Source organism: Hippocampus bargibanti, linkage group LG13 (assembly GCF_051943395.1).
Source record: "Hippocampus bargibanti isolate YZ-2025 linkage group LG13, ASM5194339v1, whole genome shotgun sequence".
Classification (NCBI taxonomy): domain Eukaryota; kingdom Metazoa; phylum Chordata; class Actinopteri; order Syngnathiformes; family Syngnathidae; genus Hippocampus; species Hippocampus bargibanti.
In genome coordinates, this window is record NC_142746.1 from 19181491 (window position 1) to 19196201 (window position 14711).

The 14711-nt window shown below is 38.8% G+C and overlaps 1 protein-coding gene across 5 annotated transcripts in view; it reads right to left on the bottom strand.

Moving 5' to 3' along the window:
- inpp5a (inositol polyphosphate-5-phosphatase A) overlaps window positions 1–14711 on the bottom strand; it is a 147346-nt gene that overhangs the window by 86967 nt on the left and 45668 nt on the right. For all 5 annotated transcript variants that reach the window (XR_016116932.1, XR_016116933.1, XM_089012336.1 and 2 more), the window contains exons 5-6: window positions 5959–6022; window positions 3452–3555 (exon numbers count right to left, since the gene is read on the bottom strand). Coding sequence is in view for 3 of the 5 variants with exons in the window: in XM_089012336.1 (XP_088868462.1) it covers window positions 3452–3555; window positions 5959–6022 (168 nt within the window). In the remaining 2 variants the exon portion in view is untranslated. The remainder of the gene's footprint in view (window positions 1–3451; window positions 3556–5958; window positions 6023–14711) is intronic.

Below are 14711 nucleotides of genomic sequence, written 5' to 3' on the forward strand. Positions count from 1 at the left end.
ACATGTGGAGGAAGTAGGGGACGAGGCAGGGGGTTATCACCAGTCGGCCTCCCCTCATGAGAGCTTTGCATTAAAGCATTAGTGAAATTAATTCATCTTTCATAAGAGGTTTGAGCAGTATCTGTGATCTATGATAACAACCAATTTCTCACTATGGAGAGCCGATGAAGGAGGAGGAGGGAAAACGGGGACGGGGGTAAAAAAAAAAAAAAAAAATACTCAGTGAACCTGATAGACTACACAAATCTGCTCTTTTTAAATGGGCTAACATTATCTGGAGTGGCGCTCTACGGAGCATCATCCCAGATTCATATCCCAGTCAAGAAAGGAGGATAAATCACAAAGAGGGGGGAACTTTTCTTAACCACCAACCACTCTAACACTCCGCCGTGCATGTCACTTCTAGGCCTTCAGTAGTGCTACATCTGAATCACTCCAGTATGGTGTAATTTACTACACGTCCACTACAAAAGTCTTATTGAGAGTTACAGAAACGCAGTGGCGGGCCGTGCATATCACTCCTAGGCCTTCAGTAGTGCTACATCTGAATCACTCCAGTATGGTGTAATTTACTATATGTCCACTACACAAGTCTTATTGAGAGTTACAGAAACGCAGTGGCGGGCCGTGCATATCACTCCTAGGCCTTCAGTAGTGCTACATCTGAATCACTCCAGTATGGTGGAATTTACTATATGTCCACTACACAAGACTTATTGAGAGTTACAGAAACGCAGTGGCGGGCCGTGCATGTCACTTCTAGGCCTTCAGTAGTGCTACATCTGAATCACTCCAGTATGGTGGAATTTACTATATGTTCACTACACAAGTTTTATTGAGAGTTACAGAAACGCAGTGGCGGGCCGTGCATATCACTCCTAGGCCTTCAGTAGTGCTACATCTGAATCACTCCAGTATGGTGTAATTTACTATATGTCCACTACACAAGACTTATTGAGAGTTACAGAAATGCAGTGGCGGGCCGTGCATGTCACTCCTAGGCCTTCAGTAGTGCTACATCTGAATCACTCCAGTATGGTGTAATTTACTATATGTCCACTACAAAAGTCTTATTGAGAGTTACAGAAACGCAGTGGCGGGCCGTGCATGTCACTCCTAGGCCTTCAGTAGTGCTACATCTGAATCACTCCAGTATGGTGTAATTTACTATATGTCCACTACACAAGACTTATTGAGAGTTACAGAAACGCAGTGGTGGGCCGTGCATGTCACTCCTAGGCCTTCAGTAGTGCTACATCTGAATCACTCCAGTATGGTGTAATTTACTATATGTTCACTACACAAGACTTATTGAGAGTTACAGAAATGCAGTGGCGGGCCGTGCATGTCACTTCTAGGCCTTCAGTAGTGCTACATCTGAATGATTCCAGTATGGTGTAATTTACTATATGTTCACTACACAAGTCTTATTGAGAGTTACAGAAACGCAGTGGCGGGCCGTGCATATCACTCCTAGGCCTTCAGTAGTGCTACATCTGAATCACTCCAGTATGGTGTAATTTACTATATGTCCACTACACAAGACTTATTGAGAGTTACAGAAATGCAGTGGCGGGCCGTGCATGTCACTTCTAGGCCTTCAGTAGTGCTACATCTGAATCACTCCAGTATGGTGTAATTTACTACACGTCCACTACACAAGACTTATTGAGAGTTACAGAAACGCAGTGGCAGGCCGTGCATATCACTCCTAGGCCTTCAGTAGTGCTACATCTGAATCAATCCACTAGAGCATTTGGTCATTTGGTACCGGGCCGCGCAGAAAGAATAAAATAATGTACATAATTTCCATTTTATTTATTATCTGAGTGCGAACTATGTTTTATTTTGAAAAATGAAAAATAATCAGATTACATCCGTCTATGACTTACTCTTGACGCATGTCGAAACGTTTGTCTAGGTCACGTAGGTATCATTTTATTTTGTTGTATTTATCTGCCGGTCCGTGAAAATATTTATTGTCTGACATTAAACCGGTCCGTGGCGCAAAAAAAAGCTTGGGGACCACTGCACTAGAGGGTGGCGTTGGCCAGGAAATAACTTGTGACTTGAAGAAATACTGTCATTAAACTGTTCAAATGTTTACTATGAACGTATGGATTCATGATAAGCTCATAAAATTGCAATAGTAGTTTCTATTTTTGCTGTCCAACCTTTCTTAATGCTGTCCATCTATTCTTAAAAAGTCCGTCTTGAAAATGGCTATAACAGTATATCTGCAACTAAATCCATTTCTGATCCTCCTTCTGCCATTGTCGGTCGACAAAACCGCGATTAAATCAACACAAAAATGCATTTGCTGATGCAGCTCGCTACAGATACAATGTGCTAGCTCGGGCCAGTATGCGCTTATCACTGGCGGATAATGATACTATGATTGGCTAGTGACTAGCCAATAATGTGACTAGCCAAATCATAATTTGCGAAAACTCTTCACGTTGCCAGCGCCTTCGAGAAGGCCTAGGGTTGCCACGACACTTATTTTATGCTATAGGGCCTGCAGAACTGATTGTGAAGGCGTCCAAGTCGATTTCTGACCCTGGTAACAAATGATGGATGAAATGTGATTGGATAAATGCTTAAATACGGAAAACACACATCTGGAAGTAGCGCAACAGGGGAAAAGTAATGAAAGGAAGTTGAAAGACAATTTGGAATTATTATTAAGTATTCATGGTCAAAATATAATTCTGTGATTTAGATAGTTTAAGGCCAGACTAGAAGGCCTCGCAGGCCCTGACGCCCTCCCACTGCTTCTCACTTTAAGATGGACTGTGCCGTGTTTTTTTTTTTTTTTTTAATGCTTGCCTTTCTAAAGGGGGAATCATCTTTTCACAAAATGGTGAAATTGATGCACTACTTCCTCAAGATGATTAATGTTATTAAGATCATATTCAAATATGGCGTCTGCATGTATCATTTGAGATGAGGCACTGCAACGATGTGGATTTAGGTTGCTTCGCCGAATTTGGATGGGTTTGTATGTCGGTATAGCTACAGTTTGCGAAAGGCATGGAAATAGAGGAGGGAAGAGTACAGAAAGGGATGATTCCATCTGTTTTGCATATATGTGCAGAGGCGGCCATTGGAGCATGGTTGACAGATGAGTGGGGAGCGCGGGGATGACAACGCGGGCAGTCGCGTTCTTCACGACTACATCAGTAGAGCTCTGCTCGATGCTCAGCTTGCCTGTGACGGTGCACGCGGCACCATACAGGAGAACTGAACGCATCAGGGTAAGCAGAGAATTTGTCCTCAGGAACCAACAAGCAGTCTCGGTTTCAAAGACTCTAAATTACTCATTATAATGCTTTATTGTTGCTTCACCAGTGAACAATGTGATGAATGTAGTATTAAAGCAGAACTTTCACAGAAATTAAAATATACTGAAACACACGCAGACACACATTACTCTGATTTAACCACTCACCTCAGGAAAGTAGTCCTGTGGAAACTTCTCTTTTTCCAGCGAAGGGGTGCTTTCTAGGGTCTCGGAGCAGGTTTCCTTCCCAACTACCTTCCTATATTTCTTTGCTGATTGAAGAAATAAAACAATAAAATAAAATTACAATTAAATTCCATAAAAAAATATATCATAATAAAATAACAAAATGAAATTAAATAAAAGTGTATAATAAAATAAAACAATAAAATACATTAAAACAATAACATAAAATTAAGTACAATAAAATTCAGTTAAATTAAATTAAAAAATGATAAGAAAAAAAGAAAATAATACAATTATATTACATTAAATAGAATTAAAAATGTATAAAATAAAACAATAAAATGTAATTTAATTTAATTTAATTACAAAAAAAAGTGTATAATAAGAAAATAAAACCATGAGATAAAATCAAATAAAATACAATGAAATTAAATTTAATTAAAAAAAATAATAAATAATAAAATTACATTACATTAAATGAAATTAAAAATGCATAACAAAATAAAACATGTACATCAAATTAATTTACATCTAAAGTGTTTAATAATAAAATAAAAAATAACATAAAATTGAATCAAATACAATAAAATAAAATTAAATGAAAAAAGGATACTAAAAATAAAACAATAAAATTATATTAAATTAAATAAAAATGTTAAATAAAATAAATCAATAAAATAAAATAATATTAAAAGTGTAAAATAAAATAAAACAAAACAATAACATAAAATTAAGTACAATAAAATTAAGTTAAATTAAAATTAAAAAATGGTAAGACTAAAATAAGACAATACAATAATATTACATTAAATTGAATTAAAATATAGAAAATAAAACAATAAAATGTAATTTAATTTAATTTAATTTAATTAAAAGTGTATAATAATAAAATAAAACAATAACATGAAATACAATAAAATTATATTACATTAAATTAAATATGTATAACAAAATAAAACATGTCAAATTAATTTAAATCAGAAGTGTTTAATAATAAAACAAACAAAATTAAATCAAATACAATAAAACCAAATTACATTAAATGAAAAAATGTAATAGTAAAATAAAACAATAAAATAAAATAAAAAATTAGAATAAAATAAAACAATAAAATAAGAAATGATTGAAAGAGTGATTAATATTCTCTAAAGAAGAATTTAAACAATTAGAGCGCAGTAAGTAAGCACCTTGTACAGACAACTGCACCACCTGCTGGGGTGAAACTAGAACTTCAATTTGAATCTGCGCATGATTATTGAATTTTAGTTTGCTAATTACGGATTTGTTTTGTTTTAATGTAAACATAATTAAAATGTTCTGTTTTTCTCCCCTCGTGTGCATCATTTAAAAGTAATGAATTGATCTATACAGTTAAAATGTGGTATATATGTGAAATTGTATATATATTAAAAAAAAACCCTGAATACTTTAAAGAGGGAACGGTTTGAATTGGTACAAAAAACGAAATTAGAGAGGAATGAAAGAAACACAATGTTTTTGTTTGCTTTTATTGTGAAATTTTGAATTTGAAATACGGGGAAAAAGATTTTTAGAAAAATCTTCATTTGAGGATTTTTATTGTGAAAGTTTGAAATAAATTGGTAGGGACAGGATGAACAATTATTAGTTGGATTAATTTGTTCGACAAATGTAGAACTTTGACCCTCCTTCCACTCCCAAAAATGTGTAATTGTTGCTTTTATTTCTTTTTTTTTTTGGTGCAGACGATTTGAATAATTTCAAGTTGGAACAAATAGAATCAGTCCAAATAATTCAAAATTTGCACTCATAATGAACCTCATGGCAATTTAGAGTGTTCAATAAATAATGTTTTTGGAATGTGAGAAAACCGGAATACCCGGAAAAAAACCCACACAGGCTCGGAGAGGACATGCAAACTAGACATGCACTAGGAGGCCGGAGCAGGAATCGAACCCGGAATCTCTGCACTGTGATGTCGACGTGCTGACTACTCGACGACCAGGCCACTAAAAACAACTATTTAGATGAAAAGTCATAATTTAGAAGTATATAGAGAGTGGGGGTCTTCTATCCTGAAGAAAGCCTCCTCCGTTCGCCCTGTCCTTCACTGCGGTAACTGGTACTAATGCTGACTCGGGGGGGTCGAATAGGAAGCGAGGCGGCACCACATCTATATCTCTTCTTTAATTAGCGCGGCCACTGGACTCCGAGACCCTCTGACACCGCAGGCTGATGAGACTGCCGTAACTGTCCAATAACCTACGGAACACCATTACCGTAGGCTCGAAATCTTATGAATTAAATCCTAATATTAATAAGCATGACCACTGGCTCCGGATCTTTTTACATTATCCTCAAAGACGATCTTAGCTCATTGATTTTGATTGAAGCGGGAATAGCCCTGTAAATGGTTGCATGGGATATGCGGTACAGGGACGGGGGGGGGGGGGCACCATAGGGTGGATTCCATTCCGAGTCTGTTGCGGTGATGTATATGGGTGGCTCACCTTTGAAATCAAACTGTTGGATGCTTTTCAAAGACTCGTGGATGAAGTAGAAACTCCCCAGCGCCTGAAAAAAACAACAGACGGAAGATGAGGCAAAAAAAAAAGCTGTGCATCAAAATGGTATCGTATTTTCCAGTGTATAAGGCGCACCCCTAATGAAAGATGTATTTTCAAACTTTTGCCATATATAAGGGACACCGGACTATAAGGCGCAACTTCAATGAAAACTTTTTTCCAAATATAATATATACATATAGAAATATTTTCCAAATACAGGTAACATCCGACTTACGAGCAAGTTCCGTTCAGAACAAATGGTCGTAAGTCAAAATGGTCGTAAGTCAAAATGGTCGTAAGTCAAAGTCCATTCAAAATGTTGAATAGAGACCCGGAGGCTAACTCGCAAACTCCTTCCCAAATTCATTCGTTTTTTTTTTCATGCTTGGGTGCCAATAAAGTGTTGGCCTTGGCCTCTGACAATGTTTTTTTTCCTTCCACAAGGGGGCAGTATTTACACTTTTTCCATGTTAGTGTTTGTTCCAGCTTCAGCTGTTGTTAAAGCACGACATAAACCAATATGTGCACAGGTAACATCCGATTTATGACCGAGTTCCGTTCCGACCAAACGGTCGTAAGTCAAAATGGTCGTAAGTCGAAATCCATTCAAAATGTTGAATAAAGACTCGGAGGCTGACTTGCAAACTCCCCCCTCTGGTGCCATCACACGGTCGATTGCTGTGCGGGAGTGAGACGCTGGCTGGCCAAAATTGTCTAGCTATCTAGATAGCTAGCTAGACAGATAGCGAATCGCTAGCTAGATAACCAGCTAATTAGTCAGACAGCTAATAGACAGCAAATAGCTAGCTAGCTAGCCAACTAGTCAGTAGATACCTAGCTAGAGCGAGAACTAATAGATAGCTAATAGATTGATAGCTAGAACTAGGGCGAATAGATAGCTAGCTACAGCTAGTAGTGATTATATATATATTATTATCATCATCATCATTATTATTATTATTATCTGGCTATCTAGCTAGCTATCTATTGGCTAGCTATCGAGGTAGCTATCTATTCGCTATGTAATAGCGAGCTAGCTTGCTTTCTATCTAGTTGAGTTACTTCTGGGTTGACTGAACGAACGCTGGTGTGTGTGGCTGTCGCTGCTCACCCACAGAAAAACCGCGACTGTAAAGTGACCTTGAGAGTTTTGAAAGGCGCTTCTAAATACAATGTATTATTATTATTATTATTATTATTATTATTATTATTATTATTATTCTTTCATCAATTTCAGCAAACAAAAGGAGAAATTCAGCGGAACCTTTCAATGAGGTAGGGATATACTTCAATAAGCTTAAAATTGAAATTTTCTCTGTGGACAATCGGAAAACTTTCCCAGGATCAAAAAGTGAGTCACACACATGGGGATTTGATGCGGTTCACAGTCCACTAAACTGCTTTCTGTAGGCCCGATTTACATTTAATGCAACCCAAGGCAAAAGCTCAGCCTCAATCCGCTTCGTCTTTGAGATGGCAAAACTCAAGGGTGGGATAATTCCGAGTTTCTTTTCTCTTTTTCGGCAAAAGCTGGTGAGTAACTTTTTTTTTTCCAAGAAAGAAGAGCGCAAATTAGAATAGCAGCGGCGGGTTTTGCAAAGAATCTAAAGGACAACCGACGCCTCCGGATAAGTTGTGTCCATAATTTGTAAAATGACTTTTACTGAGCGTATTTTACAAAGATTCCACGGTGTATAGCTATATTTTACGTTTTTACATTGAAAATCTGCAAAGAATTGAGCTGCGAATTTGGCATCTTGAGAAAGTCCCGCCCCCAGTTCGTGACGTCACGCCAAGACGTCTTGCATTACTAGTGAATCAAAACAATGGCTTCAGATTCGGATAATATGCTTTCTTGTTACACATCCAGTTATGAATATGATTCAAATAGTTCTGAAGAGGAAAGCATACATGTTTGCAATCGATTAAAGAATTTATTTTTGCCATTTTGAGGCAACATTGGGGGAAAACGTCTCACCAAAAAAAGAGGCACAAAATGGCGACCTCCTGTGGCCACCTCCGTTTCCACAGGCTGATAAATTCCTTATATGGAGCTTGGACGTCCTCTTCTGGCCTTCTGGCGGCTTTTGGGTGCAACACGAGGTCCCCAGACCAAACAGGTACAGCAAAATACATTGACGTGATGGAAGGACCGCTAGAATGCTTCTTTTTACGGTCCTTTAGTGACGTCACGTACGGACTCGTCACCAACTCGAAAACAAGACTTCCTGAATATTCAGCGCGAGTCTTAAAACGTAAAATGTAGCTATATGCGGTGGAATCTTTGTAAAATACGCTCAGTAGAAGTCATTTGAAGCCATTTTACAAATTATGGACACAACTTGTCCGGAGACGTCGGTTGTCCTTTAAGACTCGCGATGAATATTCAGGAAGTCTTGTTTTCGAGTTGGTGACGATTATGGACGTGACGTCACGTCAGGAACGCCCCTGACCGAGAAAGCAAGTCAAGTCTCGCTAAGGGGACGGCAATGGAAACGGGAAAAGTGATGAAGTGGAAGATTTGCGGACTGGATCAGATAAAGGAAACACAGCATTTAGTTTAGTCTTGCTGTATTTTGTCGCCGAGGCCTCGATCTTGACAGGATACAGAAGCCTGCATTATTTATGCATGGCGGCACATTTTGAGATTAAACATTTGCTGATTTGTCAAAAGCACAAACATGAGGTCCTGCTCATCTCCTTGACATACAGTATAAGTCCAGCCATTGGAAGAAAAAAAAAAAAACAGTCGCATATTTAATTGATGAGAGGAGCGGCTAGTGACCTGTAGCTCTTGTGCGCTTCCCTACTTCCTCGCTCTGATGGAGGACAGAGTAAAAAAGGGGGTGGGAGTAATAAGAGAGAATAGCAGTGGGCTCAAGGTCGCAGTATCAGTTTTTCCTGGTTTCCAAGAAATTGTGACTCTACTGTCTGCACTCGTCTTTGGCTCAGATTTTTGTTTTTTCGGGGCAAGGATTTTGTACACAACCGACGTCTCCGGCCAAGTTGTGTCCATATTTTATAAAATGGCTTCAAATGACTTCTACTGAGTGTATTTTACAAAGATTCCACCGCGTATAGCTATATTTTACCTTTTAAGACTCGCGCTGAATATTCCGGAAGTCTTGTTTTTGAGTTGGTGACGAGTTCGTACGTGACGTCACTGAAGCAACGCCCCTGACCGAAAAAAAAGGACACATTGTAGCAGTCCTTCCATCACGTCAATGCTTGTTTGGTCTGAAAACCTTGTGTCGCGCCAGAAGAGGGGCGTCCAAGCTCCATATAAGGAATTTATCAGCCTGTGGAAACGCAGTACACTGTCATGTCTACAAGAAGTCGCCATTTTCTGCCTCTTTTTGGGTGAGACATTTCCCCCCCAATGTCGATTGCAAATATTAATGCTTTCCTCTTCAGAACTATTTGAATCATATTCATAACTGGATGAGTAACAAGAAAGCATATTTTCCGAATCTGAAGCCATTGTTTTGATTCTCCAGCAAGGCAAGACGTCTTGGGGTGACACCACGAACAAGGGGGCGGGACTTTCTGAAACTGGCCACTTCCGAGGTCATTTTGAAGTAGATTTTGGACACTTTAAGTCATTTTTATTGGTGTTTTGCATTTGACTAAAAATATCATACTGCGTGTTTTGCGTATTTTAGATGATATAAAACGTTTTTCTGATGTCAGTTAAGAAACAAAAAATGTGATGTCGGTTGTCCTTTAATAATAAATAGTAAATAATGATAAATATTTACGTACATCAACGTCTGCTAACATTAGCCTCACTGCATAGCTCTTCGCTGTTATATTAGCAAGGCTACAATGGATCCATTTGTCTCCTAACATGACAGGCACCAAATATTCATTAGGGGCTTGGCTGCGCTGACAGGCCACGCTTATCATTTACCAAGAGCTTTACAAAAGGCCCGTGTCAAAGGTATGTTTGTCACGTCTCACTTTATTGATTAGCTGCCACATTTCCATGAAATAATTAAAAGTATATTTTACATATTTATAAACCCCCACTGCCACGGCGACTACTTAATCCCGCATTAGGAAAATGCAGTCTATTAGGTGAAGCATGATGAGGGGGGGGGGAGCTAAGGGAACACGAGTAATCACCTTAATTGCAGACAGAAAGACAATAAGTGCGCCATAAAAGCTGGGATTTTATGGCGGCTTCTGCCAATGCTATCTCTTATCACGGCTTGTATTGTCAATGCCACCACTCGGAGATAAGGAGGCTCAGCCCTCCTTTGTGTGTGTTTGTGTGTTCATGCAAGTGTGCAGTTGACATTTCTAATACCCCAGCAGATAAGAGCGGAACAAGTCCCAATAGACTGGCTAGTAGAAAATAGAGACTTGAGTACTGCAGTACATATCCTGCATACTTTGCTCCCATGAATGCTTTATCGATACCGAGGGCTGCAGGAATTAGTTCCGGCCAATGGAGAAAAGCCAGATTTTGGTGACCTCGGAATAGATTTTCTGCATTTAACGTGAAAAATGGCCCATAAAGCAAACATAAAAGTAATCATTTTTCTTCAAGGTCTCACCTCCAATATGAGGAAAGCGAGCAGTCCCAAGAGAGGTGGCACGTACACACTTTGGTGTCATCATAGTGTTACTGTACGGCTCCTCAGAGTGATATTCTGCTGTCTCAAAGCCACTAAAAATGGGGGGGGGGGGTATAATGGGTTTGTGTGCTCACCGTCGAGGGAGGGTTTTAATCAGGAAGAACTGCAGACAGGCTGAAGGTTCCATTCAGAACATAAACAAAAAAGGGGCTTTCTTGCTGCTATGTAAATGGTGTACATACAGTAACCACTGGTGTCAAAGTCAAGGCCCGCGGGCCAAATCTGGCCCCCCCTCATATCATTTTATTCGGCCCGTGAAAGCAAATCGCAAAACCCACCTCTTTAAAATTGCATTTTATGTGTAGCTCTCTCTCTTGTTTCTATTTATAATTGGATTTTATTTATTGCATTCTATTTGTGATGATATTTTATTTATTATCGTACCTATGCTTGTCTGTGACTGTAAAGTGTCCTTGAGAGCTTTGAAAGGCACTTAAAATGTAATGTATTATTCTTATTCTTATTTTTTGCTATCGAGTGGATACTTTTGCTTTTTTGGGACCAAAAAAAAAGACCCCACCACAGGCTAGTGTTCAGCCGAAAAGGACACAAAATAAAATTACGGGCGAGGAGAAGAAGCAGATCATCGAGAAACACGAACGAGGTGTCCCTTTGTGTGACTTAGCGTCCCAGTACCAATATGCTAAGTCGACTATTGCTACGTGTGGCTAAGGGTGTTTCTGTGTTGTCTAAACAGGCAATAGGAGAGGTTGAAAAACATATGTTGATTTGGATTTGCGAAAAGCAGCTCGTAGGGGACAGTGTGAGTGAGGGTATTATCACAGAGAAAGCACGGCAACTACACTCGGATATCACCAAGAGGCAACGACATCAACGACTATCACAAAGGTAAAAAAATGAATTTATTAGACAGTAGAGTTTATTTCTTTAATTACAATACAATATCACATTTACTATACATAAAATAAGGTATATTTTGTGTAGTTTTGAGGCTTATTTAGTAGAAAATTATGTTTTATGGGGACCTGGAAACTGATTATTCTCATTTTTAATGGTTTCCTATGGGAAATCAATGTTTGGAAGACACTTTTTGTCTTACACACACTTTCTGGGAACCAATTAAGTTCGTAAGCTGAGGTATCACTGTATCTGCAATGTTCAATATTCGCTTTATCCAATGTTGCCCTTTGCCTCCAGTACTGCGTCAGTTCATATGCAAAATGAACACCGTCACCAACAACAACAAAAAGTCCAAAACTGCACAAACCGCTTTTTTTTTTTTTTCCAACGCCAAAGTTAGCGACATCAATAGAAGCAGTGTTGGTTTTTTTTATTTTAAAGGCCGCTGATCGAGATGGAGCGGTCTTACTATTTTCGACTGCCGCAGAGTACACTGCCCACCCCCAATTTGCCATATGTGTTTGCCAAGGCCCTCTCACGGAGCCATTGATTGAGTATTCACAGTATTGAGCCACAATGTCTATTATTCATTGGCTGCCTTGGATAGCCTGACTGGGTAAACGTGCACACATACACACACACACACATATACACACACACACACACACACACACACACACACACACACACGCACAAAACTCTCATTAAAACTACTTCTATCACTTCCTGTGATTAGAAGGAGGCCCAAGTATTGGAACCATCTGTCAGGTCTTGAATAAAGCCTTTTTCAAACTGGGGGGCTGTTTGTGACACGACACACGTATGGGATATCAAGTGAAATGTATTGAACAGATCAGAAAGAAAATGTCCTCTTAACTAATTTCAAAGTGATCGTGACATTTGGTTTTTAACATGTGTTTGAACAAACTCGGTATTTAACGGTTGAAATATCCACATTTGAATCTCCTGTTTGTTTAGTGGAACCTAATTTGTGCCGTTCTTTAATTGCTCATGTTTCTTTGTATCTTTACTTTTTTTTAATGAAAATGTCAAGACATTTTGTTTAAATTACCGTATTTTCTGGTGTATAACGCGCACCGGGGTATAAGGCGCACCCCCAATGAATGGTATCTTTTTAAACATGTACCTTATATTGTATAAGGCGCACCCCAATGAATGGTATACGCTGGCGCATGTGGCTGCCGCTGCTCACCCACAGGAAAACTGATCGAGTGACTGTAAAGTGACCTTGAGAGTTTTGAAAGGCGCTTCCAAGTGAAATGTATTATGATTATTTTCAGATATTTTCCATATACAGTGAGACCTCACTTTACAAACACCTTATCTTACAAACTTTTCGTCTTACAAACGTCAAATTTCTGAAAATTAAACCTTATAATGAGCACTATTTTCATAATACACACCCACCACGGCTGGCGGAGTGATCTTTGGCGGAAGCACACGACCGAACAGCACCAGAGGTTAAGTTACCAACAGTCCTTATGGAAGGTGACTCTCCTTCCATAAGCCATCAACGACCATCAAAAAGGTAAATAAAACTTTATTTTACAGCACAGTTTATTTCTTTAATTACAGTCCTCATGTAATGCGCCTCTCTTTCCAAACAGCAATTCCCTTTGACCTCCAACGCCATTCCATCAAGCCATAAATGACCATCACAAATGTAAATAAAGTGACTTTATGATACAATGCAGTGTATTTCTTTCATTACAATACAATAGCACATTTATTATACATAGAATAAGGTATGTTGTGTGCAATTTTAAGGCTTATTTATCTGAAAAGTATATTTTATGGAAACCCGGGAACGGATTATTCCCATTTTAATGGTTTCCTATGGGAACATATTTTTTGAGATACACACTTTTCACCTTACACACTCTGTCTGGGAACCAATTAAGTTCGTAAGTTGAGGTCTCACTGTACTGTATAAGGCGCACCTTCAATGAATGAACAGTTTCCCAAATACATATATATATATATATATATATATATATATATATACACACACACACACACACACACAATTATTTTCCACATATAAGGCGCACCTTCAATGAATGAAAAAAAAATTCCAAATATAATATATACATGTAGTTATTATTTAGTAAATATAAGGCAAACCACATTATAAGGCGCTACAGTAGAGACTGTGGTTATGCGGTACTTCTACTGGAGGATATGGAGTCAGTGGCCGCTGACAGTAGTTTACGAGACCTGTTGTGGCTCAATATTATATCACATATAAGGTGCACCTGCATCTTTTTGAAGAAAATGAAGGCTTTTGGGTGCGTCTTATACACCGGAAAATACAGTAGTTATACAGTAGAATTAAAAGTTGAACAAATATAACCTGCAGATAACTTTAAATATCCACATTGGCTCATTTTTTTCCCACATTTTATAGGAAATGGAATTGTGGATGTTCACAATAGTGTAAAACACCTACATAGAAAAGAAGATTGCAGCATTGATGAAATTTGCCATATTCAATCCATCCATTTATTGATTACATTTCAAGCAACCGCCCATTGCCGTAAAGGTCTGATATCATATCTGTAGTATACATTTAGAGACCATGAATGCTTTTGCCGGCGTTTTTCCAGGCTTTCGCTTCATCATTGTGAAATCTCTCCCAATGCAGAACGACGCGCGCTCGTGATTGATCTGAAAACCACTGATTTTATTTTCGTTTGGAGGAAAATATTATAGATGGGGCGAAACAAGGCCGAACGGGGACAAACTCACGGCAGCGCCTGACCTGCCAACAATCCAGAGCGACTCCCCAAGGTTGGCTGCCTGGCTGGGAAATATTATGCATTAATTTCATTTAGTCTCCCCTCCAACATTCAATGGTAGAAGTTAATTAAATTGCTTATCCATTGTGTTCATCCACTTACAAAGTTAATGATATTGTGTCGGGGAAATTAAAGAGCATTTTATAAAGCGCGCGGGATGGGAGCTGGCAGGCACTACATTGCCCAGTTGAACCCTGTCAGTCGGGCGGGCTTCTGGATACCCTAATTAGCGGTGAAATGGATGCTTCCATCTGCCAATTTCCTGCCATGCTCATCAGTCGTGCGCTCCCGTCCACTAACCTGCCGGCAGAGGTCTAAAGCAATAAAACCGTCACAGCAATGACATCCAACTAAATCAAACGCACACACACCCACA